This window comes from Scardinius erythrophthalmus (assembly GCF_964197995.2).
Source record: "Scardinius erythrophthalmus genome assembly, chromosome: 1".
Lineage (NCBI taxonomy): Eukaryota > Metazoa > Chordata > Actinopteri > Cypriniformes > Leuciscidae > Scardinius > Scardinius erythrophthalmus.
In genome coordinates this window covers 73,737,095-73,753,935 of record NC_138221.1, presented here as the reverse complement: position 1 = coordinate 73,753,935, position 16,841 = coordinate 73,737,095, and the positions used below count along the sequence as shown (strand labels likewise).

The 16,841-nt window shown below is 39.5% G+C and overlaps 1 protein-coding gene across 1 annotated transcript; it reads left to right on the top strand.

The window, feature by feature from the left end:
- Nucleotides 1-909: 909 nt before the first annotated feature.
- On the top strand, nucleotides 910-15,371 carry LOC308691296 (uncharacterized protein). Its single transcript, XM_081366368.1, has 9 exons — nucleotides 910-1,027; nucleotides 11,416-11,547; nucleotides 12,728-12,856; nucleotides 12,938-12,968; nucleotides 13,150-13,182; nucleotides 13,292-13,327; nucleotides 13,443-13,527; nucleotides 13,683-13,727; nucleotides 13,998-15,371. Exons 2-9 carry the CDS (start codon nucleotides 11,425-11,427, stop codon nucleotides 14,098-14,100), a joined length of 585 nt encoding a protein of 194 aa, XP_081222494.1. The 5' UTR covers nucleotides 910-1,027; nucleotides 11,416-11,424; the 3' UTR covers nucleotides 14,101-15,371.
- The last annotated feature ends 1,470 nt before the right edge of the window (nucleotides 15,372-16,841 follow it).

Below are 16,841 nucleotides of genomic sequence, written 5' to 3'. Positions count from 1 at the left end.
TTCCGCGCAAAACTGTCACATCCATAACACCAACACAATGCAATGGTATTTAGTTGGCGTTATGGATGTGACATTTTTGCGTGGAATTGCCCTTCACTTGTCTCCGTTGAATCCAATGGGGTCGCTGTGTCCAGTTTATATACCGTCTATGGTAAAACTGCTTCAAATGCCTCTGTGTGTTGTTAGCTCGGCGCGTTAGCACAGCTTTAGCTCCGCCCACACGGCCCGCCTCCAGCCGCTCGTTTTTTTCCGGAAAGACTCGGTACAGCCTATCTTTCTTTTATAAATATAATAAAACTAAAGACTTTTTGGAGATATGAAGGATGCAATACTACTCTATATGTACTCAAGATTAACAGGAGATTGAGTGAAAATGAGCATTTCACCCCCCCTTTAAGCAATAGTAGAAATGGTGGGAGTTTCTGGTTAGGGAAACTGGAGCAAGAGAGAGAGTGTCCCAGCAGAAGGGTTTTATTCACATTATTTCGGCATGTATGAAGTATTACAGGCATTTGCCCATCATGTTGTTCTTTAATTTAAAGGGATACTCCACTTAAAAATGAAAATTCTGTCATCATATACTCACCCTCATGTTTCAATCCTTTATGAATTTCTTTCTTCTGCTGAATAGAAAGGAAGATATTTAGAAGAATATCAGTAACCAGACAGTTTCTGGTCTCTTTGACTTCCATAGTAGGAAACAAATATACTATGGAAGTCAATGAGACCAGAAACTGTCTGGTTACTGATATTCTTCTAAATATCTTCCTTTCTATTCAGCAGAAGAAAGAAATTCATAAAGGATTGAAACAACATGAGGGTGAGTATATGATGACAGAATTTTCATTTTAAAGTGGAGTATCACTTTAAGTTGAATTAAACTTTAGAGTTGCTGTGTCATGTGGTGATGCCACTTCCTATTCAGTCACTTCCTTTTTGTCCTTACTGGTACGCATTGAAACAGACATGGTGTGCTCTCAGTGCTAATCCACTTGCATCCACCTTAAAGCATCATAGAGGCAATGCCGTAAGTGTATTTATGTGATATTAGACATGTTAAAGATAATATATTAGTAGAGATTTTGTTGAAAAGATGATGTTTGATAAGATTGCTAAAAACAATGTTTACTATTGTGTACAAGCTCACAGCGATGCTAATAGCCTGTATAACTGCTGACACAGAGAGAATAGCATTGTATATTCATGTTTTAATGAATTACAATGTAATATTACTCAAGAAATGGACACTGAATATTGCTGTATTGCAGGGGTGCCCAATCCTGCTCCTGCCGATCGACAGTCCTGCACAGTTCATCTCTAACCATAATCACACCGGCCTTTAATTTTCAAGTGATCCTGAAGACCTTAATTGGTTGCTTCGGGTGTGTTTGATTAGGGTTGGAGATGAACTGTGCAGGACAGTCGATCGGCAGGAGCAGGATTGGGTTCCCCTGCTGTATTATTACATTTTTCTCTACTACATGTAAATGAGGCAAGGCAAGTTTATTTATATAGCACATTTCATACTCAATGGCAATTCAAAGTGCTTTAGAAATAATAATATTTAAAACAGTTTAGAAAAATAAAATACAGTACAGTACAAACAGTCGGACAAACAGTGGCACAGTGCTCATTCAGTAATGCACAGCTAAACAGATGTGTTTTTAGTCTGGATTTGAAAGTAACTACAGTAGGAGCACATCTGATCTCCTCTGGAAGCTGGTTCCAGCATAATAGCTAAAAGCAGACTCCACATGTTTAGAGTGAACCCTTGGTATTTCTAGCTGATATGATCCTAATGATCTGAGTGATCTGTTGGGTTTATATTCAGTGAGCATTTGTGCAATGTATTGAGGTCCTGGGCCATTGCATGATTTATATACCAGTAATAATACTTTAAAATCAATCCTAAATCTAACTGGGAGCCAGTGTAAAGACCTGAGGACTGATGTGATATGTTCATATTTTCTGGTTCTGCTCAGAATCCTGGCGGCAGCGTTCTGTATGAGCTGCAACTGTCTTATGGTCTTTTTGGGAAGGCCAGTGAGGAGTCCATTACAATAATCCACCCTGTGGTGATGAAAGCATGCACAAGTTTCTCTAAGTCTTGTCTGGAAACAAAGCATTTAATTCTTGGAATATTTTTCAGATGATAGTATGCTTATTTAGTTATTGCTTTGACATGACTATTGAAACTAAGGTCTGACTCTAGTGTCACACCAAGATTCTTGACTTGATTTTTAGTTGTTTGACCCCTAGAGTGAAGGTGTGCGTTTACCTTGAGAACTTCATCTTTGTTTCCAAACGCAATGACTTCAGTTTTGTCTTTGTTTAACTGAAGAAAGTTTTGGAACATCCAACTGTTGACTTCATCAATGCATTGGCACAAGGATGGGGCTGTAATCAATGGGGCTGTAATCTTTAGGCGATAGGGCTAAGTAGAGCTGTGTGTCGTCTGCATAGCTGTGGTAAGCAATTTGGTTCTTTCTCATTATTTGGCTCATTGGGAGCATATACAGGTTGAACAGGAGTAGCGCAAGAATTGAGCCTTGAGGGACTCCGCATGTCATGGATGTCCACTCAGACTTATGGTCTCCTATACTCACATAATAACCTCTCCCATCTAAGTATGACTTGAACCATTTTAGGACTATCCCAGAAAGCCCCACCCAGTTTATAAAGTCCTCAGCAAAGGCTGGAGAGTATTTTGGAGGCCTGTAAATAATGATCAGTAAAATGCGTGGAGCACCTTTTAACATAATACCCAGATATTCGAAAGACGGGTAATTCCCAAATTATATAATTCCCAGGCTTTGGTGGTTGCGGTGCCTGCCGTTTTTTGGTTGATATCTAGGGGCTTGCAGCAAAAGAGTGGGATAGTTTGGTTCCAGCATACACCATTTCTTCCATTTTCTGTGAGAAGCACAGAAGTGGAGTTGCTGGAGAGAGGGATAAAGTGTCTGGTGAGAGGGGCTGTTGTTCTGGTGTTATCGGAGGCTGTGATATGCTGTCCTGGCTTCCCTGGCTGTTTTCCAGGAAGTCGTCCTTGGGTGCTGAATCTTGGAGCAGTTCTAATATGTCTGTCTGTGGTGAGCTCTGTGGGCAGGGCTCAGCTGAGATTGTGTCCGTGAGCAGAGGTTGTTGTGGCTGAGTGGTGTTATCATTGTCCTTGTGTGATATGTCAACCGCATGTACATTTTGCTGCTGCAGTGAAGTCCCGTGGTCATTCATACTGTGTTCAGGTGTGTGTGTGCCGATCAGATTAAGTGTATTGGCACACACTGCAGAAGGATAATTGAGGGAGAAGTAGATATTGTCCTTTAGCACCTGGTGGTGGCCATCCTGATGAAACAGTTGTCTCTGACTCCAGAAAAGATTTAAGTTGTCAATAAAGTTCACTCCTTTTATATTGCAGTTTTTTTTTTCAGCCATGTATTAAGCCCAAGCAACCGTGAAAACCTGTTTGTTCCTCTTGCTGGCAGTGGTCCACTGATGAATGTTTGAACTTAAGTATTTCAAAAAGTTCATTGAAATCCTTCTTAAGGAGTTCTGACTGCTCTTTATGAATATCATTCTTCCCCACATGAATGATGAGTTGATTTGCAGTCTTATGTTTCATCAGAATGTTCTGAAGTTCCCTGTTTATATCAGAAGTTGTTGCTTGTGGAAGTGTTACAATCTTTTTAAAGTCTAGGAGATGTTTCGCAACACTTATTTTATTATTACTGCTGATGACTGAATACAGTGGAAAAGACACATGACAGACTCAACTTAAAGAGACAAACTGGATTTTTATTGACACAAAGCCGAAGCCACTAGATCCAGTTCTCAATAATAATGAAGTGCGCTATGTACAATGTTAAAGATAAAAATCGAACAACAAATAAAAGGGAAGAGAACCAAAAAGTGGCGCCAAAAGAAAGAACAGAATATAACAAAACAATCCTTATACTAAACCTAAACCTAACCAAAGAAAAAGGTAGAAAGAAAACCGAAATCTTCGGTGCATCCGGCACCTAAATAAACTAGCTACTAAAACAAAACATACACAGAGAGGCGCTCACTCCTAACCTAGTGTATCTAACAAATAAAAAACATTACGGGCATTATGTATACCGCGGCATACTGACCTGTCGTTCTCTTTCCCAAAGAGCCGTGTTACAGGACCCCATAACATTGAATTAGGACACACATCGAAACTGTTATCTCTAAGATTGAAACATAACAAGTACTAAAGCTACAAGCACAAAGCACACAACTCATTCCACTACAAAGAGCAAGACTTCACCATATAACTCATTCCACTACAAAGAGCAAGACTTCACTATATGGATCTCAATTCACATTTTAGATAACTCAAACCGCTACACGAGCTCGTGGTCGCTTCAGAGAGAGAGAGCATGAATGAGCACGCCATCCCTTTGAACCCAGCTGGACAACTCTGATTGGCTCCCGGACACCGCCCCAATGATGAGTGACATCCCGCTAAGCCAGTCACAGCAGCCTGCGAGCCGAGAGCGAGCTAGAAACAGAGAGAGATAATGAGCACAAACAATCCACATGTGCGAAATATACTAGCATGCGTGGACCAGTGAAAACAAGACAAAACACACGTGGAACGTAACAGGAAGGCAGCACGTGGTTGTATCCCTGCTGCTAATGTTTATGATTATGGAGTCCCCCGCTGTCTGCTCGAACTTGAGCGCCAGTTAGCATCAGTGTTAGCTACTGGCTGATTCAGTCTGTGTTCGATCACATTCATCACGTTTGGGGATTCCTCATTTACATTCATTAGTACTTCAAATCTGTTCTCAAGATGTATAGGCGGTGGTAGGAGACCAGTGTTTGCAATCCTTGTCAGAGCTGTATCTGGGGTAGAGGATGCTACTGCGGCAATATGTGATGCTCGTGACAATCTGATGTCTCGAGTGCCTTTGGGTCTCGCTCCCTGTTTGTGCCATCGATTAGTAAGTCAATCGGCTTGTTTCTCTACCTGTCGAGGAGCACTAGTTTCATGGGACTCACCGGTATGCTGAGGGTGTCCATGACGAAGCTCTGTTGTGTGCTCAGTCTGGTTTGGTGGTCCCGTAAGTAACTTTGTTTCAAGAACTGCAATCCTTTGTAAAAGTCTGTGGCAGTTAGTGCAGCAAGTAGATTCTTGAACCAGAAGAGGCCTTTTCTCTTATCCTTATGAGTGTAGGCAGTTGTGTTTTCCTTTCCCCAGAATGTAAGCTGGTCGGGTAAAAGAATTATGCGTTTTTGTAGTAATACAAACTTTGTTGTTTGAGCACTGTGCTGATTTGCTGAAGTTAAAATTAGGTGATTAAAAGGAGATAAAATATAAAAATTTAGAAGATAATATACAAAAGTGATAGAGCAAAGCGCAGAGCAGTAAGCAAGAGCGTCCGAACAGTAGCTGAGCAGGAAGTAGTTTTGGTGAAGCGTGACAGTAAAGCATCAAACTTACTACGACTCTGTCTTCATTTGCATGGTTTAACTTGGTGTTTAGACAGAGTTTCAACACACTGCACGAGAACACTACACCCAAAGGTATGTGTGGTTTCTTAACCAATCACTCAAGGGAACAACAAACATGCAGCAGTCCGCTTAGTGTAAGAAAGCAAGTCAGTCTCTCCACCTATGTATATGGACTGCCCTCTGATACTAGTTCAGACATGTCCATACAACAAAGTCAAATACATAAAGAAACCTCCAGGGGGCATTGTTGGGCTTTCGTACAACATTTACCAAAGTTATTGAATATTTTTCATCATAAAAATCATAAAAAATATACAAAGACTTTTTTCCAAAATAAGTGTTGTAGTATAACCAACAGGACAGCAGTTGAAGGGAATTTACAGGGAAGTTATTGTCAGGGAAAACAGAGGACCCAAGAGCAAATGCAGGTACAAACAAAGTCTTTAATGTAAAGAGAACAAAGGCAGTCAGCTGCCAGGCGGGCGCAAAACTGGTTGATAGAAATATTCTTGACTTGGCTTAACCCCCTGAGGTCGACGGTATCGCCGGCGATACCAGCTCGCTTTTTTTTTATCAGTGTAAAAGAAACTCATAAATACTCTGTTGACTTTGATTTTCCATAGGAGTTTCATACATCAATCGATTCTGTTAAATGTGTATTATTTTTGTGTAACTCACAATAAAAACAAAGTGTTGTGCTTTTCGCCAAATAAAGAAAAATAAACACGAAGCGAGTTCTGCCTTCTCTCTGTCCGTGTAGTCCATTCTGAAACGCGTCCGAAAATGAATCATAACTCAGCGAATACTTCTCACACAGGCACGTGAGATATGTCTTTATGAAGCTTGAAATCTCTTCTTTTAAATGAAGTAATTTATATAAAAAACAAATGTTTTTAACTCATGTAATCCCTTTGAAAGCAAGGAGAGGTACCGTTTTGCCTTCTCCCTTCATTATCTCTAAATGAGCTGCGGCTGCCCCGCCCCCGGCGCGATTCACATGTAAATAGTTTACCTGATCTAGTATGCATCGCCATAAATACATCAATGCCATAAAAACACAGTTTGTTCATTAGACTTACTGATAGTTCATCGCGTTTTGAGTATGACACGCTTCTCCGGGAATAAAGACGCCCTTCAGATGATTCTGGACAGCGAGGAAGAATGCACCTTTTCCTCAGAGGACGAACGGCAGCATTTTGAAGAGCGAATTCCGCCGAGAACACAATTTCGGAGTAAGTTTTACTTAAAAGTCTTTTGTCTTTTATTTTTCGTGTTCGCATTTATGAGGAAAAAAACAATATTACGTGACAGTTCTCCATTATGGACGCGAGCGCTCTAAAAAAAGCACTAAAAGACTTTCAAACTTTCACAGAGACCTCAAAACAGAAAGTACAAATCCTTTCTTTAAAACGAATTTCGTTTTGTATCAATTGTATCTTAATTTTAATAATTTTTTCATTAACAAATTTCCTGTAGTTAAAGTAAATATAGGCTAGCAATCACAACATAAGGTGCTTGAACTGGAAATCATCATGAACCAGACCGTAGCCTACTCGCCTCACATGCCTAAAAAATTTGAAATATATTTACAGAAAGCTGGTTCTAAACAAAACCATCCAAAACACTAGCCTACTGCGAAGATCGCGAGTCAATAGCCTATCGTCAACTTCATCTTTGCCAGAAGTTAAATTTAAATCGCGTGTGTGAATGAATGAATGATGTTTTAGCAAACTGTATTGCTACTGAGATGAGTAAAAATCGACTGAAATATGAATACATACCATAAAACTTCAAATAATAGCCGAGTCCCAAATAGATGCCTGTCTCTTTTAAACGCCCGGTGTGACGACAGGTTTGGGTAAATAAACGCCGGTCTCAAATAGAGGCCTGGTCTGTTTTTTTGTTTCGGTTTGTATTTAATCTTCTAAAACCTGTCAGATCATCTTTTTAAACCAGTTCTATGGTGCGGATTGCGCACGCAAGAGAGCCGTGCGCATCTGGGCGGGAGCTGTTAGTGCAAGCAAGGCGGAGAGGGAGAAGTGGACGGGAGCGACGAGGAGGAATTCGCCAATGAACTTGTAGTTGAGGTGTATCGCGGTGAAGATGATAGTAATGAATGTTTTTTTTATGCTGCCAATAATCTCGCACACAAGACGAGAAGCGCCACGCTGCGTCAATGACAACTCGAGGTATTATGATATTATCTATTCATTCAGTTAACGGACGCTCTGAGGTAAAGTGTTCAGACTGCAGACTTAGCAACGATTGTATTTAATTGTACAGTACAATCATAACATAGTACAGTACAGACATTATATTAACTCTATAATGTCCTTAAACATAAAAATATTGCTGGCCATAAACTGAGCAAGTGCGCGACCGGTGTGTGATAACGTTACCTCGAGTTGTCCTAGACGTGACACGACGCAATATAATGTAATTCTTACATAACTGATTTGTTAAACACATTCGAATTATAAATAAAACGTAATATAATGTGGTAAACTCTTACTGTCATGCTTTCTGTCTGTCAGCCTAAATTCTATGGATGTGCTAACGTTACACTCAATGAACAACATCAACACTGAATTAAAGGCCTGTCTCTTATAGAGGCCTGTCTCAAATACAAGCCGGTGCAGTTCGGCGATTTGGGAAAATAAAAGCCCGGGCTATTATTTGAAGTTTTACGGTAGATAAAATGTAGGCCTATAATCTTTTTTTTTTTTACAAAGAAAGAGTACACTTGAAATATTGTTGAAATTGTAATTATTGTTGTAATTGTAACCTTTTTAATAAAATAGCAAAACATATTTACAAGATAGATGTAAGCAAAATCTTAAATGGTCAATATAAGTCTTCTTCTAAATATATCTTTTGTCCTTGTATTGTGGCTCAGTCAGTTTCACACCTGAGTGAATGGATCATCATTATGCAGAGTGGGTGGGACACTGTAATCTAAGGTGTAAACTACTCCTCCCCCTCGCATATTGGCTTTCCAAGCCAAACCTGTTTTACATCAATTTAAATCAATGTATGGTTTTATGTGAACGATAAAGCAAGACTATTTTCACATAATTTTGAAGAAAAAACACTAGGCGAGGACATCCATTAGTCAAAAGTCTTATTGACACATATTTACTATGTGTTTTGTGGCCTTATTTCAGAAATTTTATTTTTTATTTTTTTCAATAACCATGCATAAACATTATTCTCTCAAAAATGAAAACATGTACATACACATGGCTCACATATTATGGTAGCCCTGTTTGTGCTTTATAGAGTGAATTTACACCTTTGCCATTAATATGTTTATAAGCAACTGAAAAAAGCACAAATGTCAGAGCATGTCAGAACATCTCAAGGGCCCCAAAAACAGCCCAGACCCCAGAGGGTTAATGAAACGGAAACAGCAGGGACAGCAGGGCAATTTCTAACCAGACAAAACAAGACTTGACTGAAGTGAGTGCTGTCAGGGGGGCGGTGACCTGGCTGACATTTCAAATGAAGCGACGATAAAAATTGTCAAACCCCAAAAATCGTTGGAGCGCGACTCGAGACTCGGGTACTGGCCAATCCGTGACAGCTCGTACTTTAGCAGGGTTCATACTGATCCCTTCCGCTGACACGACCGAACCAAGGAACGTAACAGACTGGGCATGGAAGTTACATTTCTCCGCTTTAACGAAAAGGCGATTCTCTAAGAGACATTGAAGAACACGCCGAACATGCTGAATGTGCACCTGGAGAGAGGATGAGAAAATTTGAATGTCATCTAGGTAAACGAAAATGAAAATATTAAGCATATCTCTCAAAACGTCACTTACAAGAGCCTGGAAGACAGCAGGAGCGTTGACGAACCCGAACGGTAAAACCCGATATTCAAAGTGTCCTAGAGGTTTGTTAAACGCCATCTTCCACTCGTCTCCCTCCCTTATACGGACTATATGATACGCGTTGCGGAGTACTCCTCAGGCACTCCAGACAAATCACCAGGTTCCTCCTGAAAAACAGAGACAGAGGAAACGGGAGGAACAGCAGACACTAAACATTTTACATGACAAGACAAATTCCAAGAGAGAATAGTCCCCTTGGACCAATTAATCTGAGGGTTATGCTGCACTAGCCAGGGATGTTCCAAAACAATCGGAGTAAAAGGAGATTGAAAAATTTAAGAAATAGTCTCTTGATGGTTGCCAGAGACGGTGAGACTCACCAGGATGGACGATCAGTTGATCCAGATGGGCTGGAGGTTCGTGGGAGAAAATCTCATCCTTGATATCCGCATTCAGCCCTTCGTGGAAACGTGCGACTAAAGTCAGTTTGTTCCAGCCGCATGTAGTAGCTAGAGTGCGGAATTCAGTGGAGAAGTCAGCAACAGTCCGCTTCCCCTGGCGCAGTGCAGCGAGAAGGTGTGAAGCTTTGCGACCATAGAGGGAATGGTCGAACACCCTGATCATCTCCTCCTTAAACAGTACATATTGGTTGCACCAGTCTGCCTGCGAATCCCAGATGGACATTCCCCAGGCGGGCGGAGAACTGGTTGACAGAAATATTCTTGACTTGGCCTAATGAAACGGAAACAGCAGGGACCCCTGGGCTGGGTAGCAGCGGTCAGCAAGGGAACACAGTTCTAGACCAGTAGTTGCTGGACGGCAGGCTGAAGAGTAGTCGATGGCCACGAGCAGCAGGATAGCTGGGCAAAACACAATGTCAGCAGACACGTAGACGAGATAGGACAGGACAGAACAAGGCAGGTATCCAGTATAGGTATGGCTGAGTAGAAAATAACTATAGATCATACAGGAACGAGCCTTCAATAGCAACAATAATCTGGCACTGAAACGGAGAAAGGTAGCTAGAAGTAGCAGGCAAAATCAGGAGGGAAGAGAAAACAGGTGTGGAGAAGATCAGCGTGAGCGCTGATTGCGATGAGGATCAGCTGAGAGAGCAAAGTGTGTGTGTGTGTGTGTGTGTGTGTGTGAGAAAGTGTGAGAGAGAGAAAGAGAAAAAGGAGAAAGATCAATCCTGGTTCATGACAATTATTGAATATTTTTCATAATAAAAATTATACAAAAATACTTTTTTCCAAAATAAGTGTTGTATTATAACCAACAGGACAGCAGTGATGTGTGAACTGAATTTGGTGACACTGAAGTTATTTTAAACTTTGCAGACGGTCCCTTCGGACCTGTCTCTCGGCTGCTCATACCGTCTCACACAGATCACTGTATGTTGTGGATCACTGCGAAGGAAAGCTCGAGGAAAATTAGGCTGGAGCTGCTTGTCTACAACGTTTAACTCACGAGTTATTAATCCAGGAAATTCGAATCTGTGAATTTATTGTCAACTTTACTCAACTGAAGTAGTTATGTACAAGTTACAGTTTGAAAGTAGTGTCGAAAGGAGACAAATAATTGAGTTTGTGCAGTCCAGTTAAACTGGAGAGATCTGTTTCTGTGCTGAAACTGTGTATTCCTCTACTTTCATCTAAGAGGATTGATAATAATTATTATCATTGATTATAGAAAATTCATTAAAGGTTGCTAATCTTTGAACTATGAGTGTGACTGATGCTCGATTAACTCTGCTGTGATAAAATCCAGATTTATATTGTAATATCCTCTCGCTCTACTCTGTAAAGCAGCATTTCTCATCAATACTGCTGTAATAATGTAATATGATGATCTGATGTTTGTGATTCATAATAATCCACGTGACTTGAGTGCCATATTCATGTGGCTTGAGTTTATCGGAAATATATCAGTTTTTTTTAGGATCAGACTGACATTTAAATATTATTTCCTGAAACCCTAAACATGTTTTTTTTTTTTTTTTTTTTTTAAGATAGAAGACAAGACTCGCTTTAAAGACACATCATTACATGCTTGATGGATATTAAAGGTTGGATGTTTGTTCTATGAAAACACTGTTTTTCAGTTTTGAGTCATGGCCATCATCAATATGACGTGTGGAGAGATTGAGAGCGCTGTGGGGTTTGTGTACGTGATTCTGCCAGTTATACTGAATCACACACGCAATGGAGACTGTGAACAGAGCTGGTTTATAGAGGTGACCATATACACACACACACACACACACACACACACACACACACACACACTCACCTACACATTATTTGATTGTCTTTCATATGTATTGTATTTCATATGTCACACACACACACACACTCACACACACACACATACACACACACATTATTTGATTGTCTTTCATATGTATTGTATTGTATTTCATATGTCACACACACACACACACACACACACACACACACACTCTCTCACACATACTCACACTCACACTCACACACACACACACACACACACACACTCACACACACTCACCTACACATTATTTGATTGTCTTTCATATGTATTGTATTTCATATGTCACACACACACACACACTCACACACACACACATACACACACACATTATTTGATTGTCTTTCATATGTATTGTATTGTATTTCATATGTCACACACACACACACACACACACACACACACACACACACACACACACTCTCTCACACATACTCGCACTCACACTCACACACACACACACACACACACACACACACACACACACACACACACACACACACACACACACACTCACACACATTATTTGATTGTCTTTCATATGTTCAGGATCAGTGTGTAGCAGATCCAGATGAACCACACAGACTGATGGATCTCACACACACTCACACTCACACACACACACACACACACACACACACACACACACACACACACACACACACACACACATTATTTGATTGTCTTTCATATGTATTGTATTGTATTTCATATGTCACACACACACACACACACACACACACTCTCTCACACACACTCACACTCACACACACACACACACACACACACACACACACACACACACACACACACACACATTATTTGATTGTCTTTCATATGTTCAGGATCAGTGTGTAGCAGATCCAGATGAACCACACAGACTGATGGATCTCACACACACACACACACACACACACACACACACACACACACACACACACACACACACACACACACACACACACACACACACACATTATTTGATTGTCTTTCATATGTTCAGGATCAATGTGTAGCAAACCCAGATAATCCACACAGACTGATGGATCACACACACACACACACACACACACACACACACACTCACACACACACACACATTATCTGATTGTCTTTCATATGCTCAGGATCAGTGTGTAGCAGATCCAGATAATCCACACAGACTGATGGATCCTGCATCATCAGTTTCTCCTGATCGTCTCGTCACGTCTCGCTGTGTGAATCTGATTCATGAGATCGTCTGTGACGCTTCAGGGGTAAATCAACTCAACTCATCATTCGTCTGTTTTCATATTTAATCCTTCATTAACACGATTCTCTAATGTATTTCATTTCAGACTCATCACAGTCATACGACCATGTACAGGGGTGAGAGACACACACACACACACACACACACACACACACACACACACACACACACACACACACACACACAGTCTGTCCTGATTCAGATCAAACTCTGTGTTGAACTGAATCTTCTGTAAGTGAATCACTGTAAGTGAATCTTCTGTAAGTGAATCACGGTGATTGTGAATGTGTTTTTCAGTGAGGAATGAAACTGCAGTGACTCCAAACCCGGGTGAGTTTCAGCTGTTAAACGTGTGTTTAATTCACTAATAAAACACTGATTCAGATCTGATGTTTACTGTCATATTGTCTGATATTTGTGATCGATGTGTGTTTTAAAGATGTGAAAGAAGTGACTCCTCCTCTCCAGCTCTCAGGTAAAACATCGAGAGCTTTAAACCTCAACTCTGATATTGATTTATCATTCTTATATCATTGCTTCATTAATTAGTGTATTGATTCAGCTGATTTATCTGTATATCACTTGAATAGATCAGTGGTGGTGGCTTTTAGCTGTTTTTATTGTTCTTCTTATCGTCTTCTTGATGTGTTTGATTCAGCGTAAAAGGATCTTCAGGTGAGTCGTGATCAATCTAAAAGAATCATTTCCCTTCATCTTCAGATTACCGAATGTAAAACAGTGGAATCATGACAGTCTGAATAAATAAACTCAAACTCTGTGATGGATGTGATATGTAATAATCATATTCAATCTGTCATATTTTTCCACAGGAAAGTGCGGTTCATCTGTCAGTGTGAGAATGATTCAGAAAACAGGTGAGTGATTCTGTGAGTGATTCTTTTGATTCACACAGAATGAACGAACGAATCAAATTAGCTCTTTGAATGCAGTGAGAGATGTTGAGACAAGCTAATAAACGAAATGGTGTGAATCTCAAAGACTTGAACTAAATCACTTATGTGAAACAAGCGTTAGATGTTTTAACTTTCACACAGATCTGATGTGAATGAATCTTCATCTGCTGTAAGTGAATCTTTAGCTCTGTGAGTCTTCATCTGCTTAAACTGAATGTGTTTCTCTCTCAGGGATCCTGAATCTGCTGTCCAAACGGAGATCAGATCTGTTGCTCGTGATTCCCTGAATCAATCTGAATCTGAACAGTTAAACGACTACTTGTCCAGACGATGATCAGTTTGAATCAACTCAGGGCTCAACGTCACTTTAATCTTTTACACCATAAAGGGAGTTCCTGTTCTTAAAGACTCGATCTGAAACAACTCTGTCTCTAGAAAGCAAATCTTTGTTTGTAAGTGCTGGATTCATCATTTCATCTTTATCAGCTATTGTACATGTATTTACTGTTGTTTATACACAGACTGATCAGTAAAACACTGTCAGCTCCAGCAGAGCAATGACCAAAAGTGAAGTGTCATTAATAGACTATAATCACCAACAAAACTTTCTTGCCACAAATCAGAAATTCAGAAATGAGATTTTTTGTTGTTTCTCTTTCCTTCAGTGATTCTGCTTGTTGACAGCAGGTGTTCATCACTAAATTAATCACTGAATGATCTCATTAACGTTAACTCTAATTCAGCGTTACTTTAACACTCTTAAGATAGGAACCAAATGTTCTCCAAGTAGATTGTATGCACCTTTATACCTTGCGATACTTTAAAACTGTGTCTTTTACTCATTTTTTTATCATTTGTTGAATTAAATAACTGGAATAAACTTGAATAAATGTATCTGTGGACATTGAAGGTTTTTTAAATATATCCTAGTGTGATTGTTCTTAAATTCTCGTTCATTTAAATAAGCCAAATAATTTAAGACCACACACAAGGATGAATGTGTTGCTTTAATCCAAATTGTACTTATGTTTAATTACAAAATTGTTTGGACAAAAGTGTATAAATAACATTTGGTACAGCTAGGCTACTGTAATTAGAAAAACACTTCACATCCTTTTACAGAATAGAATACGCTTAATTTGATGTTCACAAAAATTAAATATAGGTACAGGCAAAATTATGTAACAACATTTCTTCTTTTTTTATGTTTTGATTGCAAAGTGTGCTTGTGCTGGTTTCGATATAATAATGTATACACTAATGTTCAAAAGTTTGGGGGAATTGTGAATTTTTTAAACCATTAAAAAATGGTAAACTCTGTAGTTTGTTATTTTGGTGTCCCATTTGCCCCAAAAGAAATTGACATAGGCCCTATAATATTGAATTTCTGTGGATCTTGAATTGAAAATGATTTTTTAAAATTGTTTATTATTCTTTTGATGTGTTTATTAACCAGAATTGAGAGTTTGATGTGGTTGTTAATTTGTCCTTTCTTGTGTTGACTTGATGTTTGTAATGGGTGGTATGCTATCTGGGTTATTTTTCTTATATCGAAAATATTGACAGTGTTACCCCTGTCTGGCACACAAATTAATTAACCTTATGAAAAACTAAATCATTTGTTGGTTTTGAATTTATTTATCGGGCCACCACCGTCACAACTGTGCAAGATTTTGATATTCATTGGGATATTCTGGGTCCAGTATGCTTGCACCACGAAAGATGTTTAGGTGTTGCTTGCACCATCCCTTCTTTATGTACTTTAAAGCATGACCTCGTAATCCTGATTCCCGGTGAATGAATTCCTTAACAGGAGCTGCCTTTCCAACCCATGTGAAGGGTAAGGGTTGGTCAGATGTCATCAAATGGATCAAATGGCCAGTTTGCAGTCTTCTTTTGAAGAGCTGGTTTGAGTTCATTAGTCAAGGACAGGCACGTTGACTTATCCTAAAAAGCTTAACCCAATCAGTGTCACAGTAATAGTGTATTGTTATATTACAAAAACATCCCCATGATCGTTCCCACAATTTTAAATACTGTGTTAATCTATTTATGCCGCTTCAGGACAGCATTAAACAGTCTTTGTAAACTCACATTTTTGTGGTTTCATGCCTATGAAACCAAATATTCAGATTTGGTTTCTGTGCCGCCTTTGTCACCAGAGAGCAGCATTAGATTAGGTTTCAAATTAGCACAAAGCATACAAAACAAAGCATAGAAACATTCAGAACAGTTCAATAAAGATAATAAAGTAGACTAAAATAAAGAGACTGAAAATGAGAATGGGGTTAAATGAAATACAATGCATCATACTTCCACTAATAGTCTATGGAATTTGGTCACAATCATGTTTCCAGTTAACTAGAGCGTCCAAAACACTAGGGAGCGGTTTCCAGACAGGGATTCAATCAAATCAAAACTAAACTAATTATACTTAAATTAATCCAGACCTAAAAATGGCTTCTTCTTTTTCCTTTTTTTTTTTTTTTTTTTTTTTTGGGTTTTGGGATTAATTACTTCAAGACTATGTAGGTAAATAAGGACTAATCAGCTACTCTTAGTGAAGCCTGGTTAGTTCAATGATGTGCACATAGTGCTGATGTGAGGACACTTGAAAAAACAGGGATGGCACCCTAACAAACAGTAGTGTTGTGTGGAACTGGAGTACATCATCCAACCAGACAATGGACAAAAGAAACGTTCAACCCCAACCCGAACCCTAACTTGAAAAAAAATCTCTTGAAGCAAATTGTCCCCGATGATGACCCGATCTGGGAAACGCACCCCTGGACAGTTCAGATGGGGCACCGGTCCAGTCCTCATTTGGCAACATGAGTTGGAGTTTTGGAAAATCCTTGAGACCTTTCCAATGTGCAACAATGAGTGCACATTTGTGTACATTTTTTTTGAGTAAATCAGTTTTACCAGTTTCTACGATTTCTGTTCTCTTTCTCATCAATACAGCCAATGACTCCAGGGAATTGACCACATTCATAGATGTCCACCTTGTAGATGGCTTGGGCCGCAGCGTCAGGGCACTTGATGTAGTTTTCTTTCAGTTCACATACAGCATTG

Bases quoted from the DNA above. Each gene is read 5' to 3' on its own strand.
- LOC308691296 (XM_081366368.1), top strand. From the start codon at position 11,425: ATGGCCATCATCAATATGACGTGTGGAGAGATTGAGAGCGCTGTGGGG. The intron at 13,328-13,442 runs GTAAAACATCGA...TCACTTGAATAG, and splicing joins TCCTCCTCTCCAGCTCTCAG to ATCAGTGGTGGTGGCTTTTA. The intron at 13,728-13,997 runs GTGAGTGATTCT...TTTCTCTCTCAG, and splicing joins GAGAATGATTCAGAAAACAG to GGATCCTGAATCTGCTGTCC.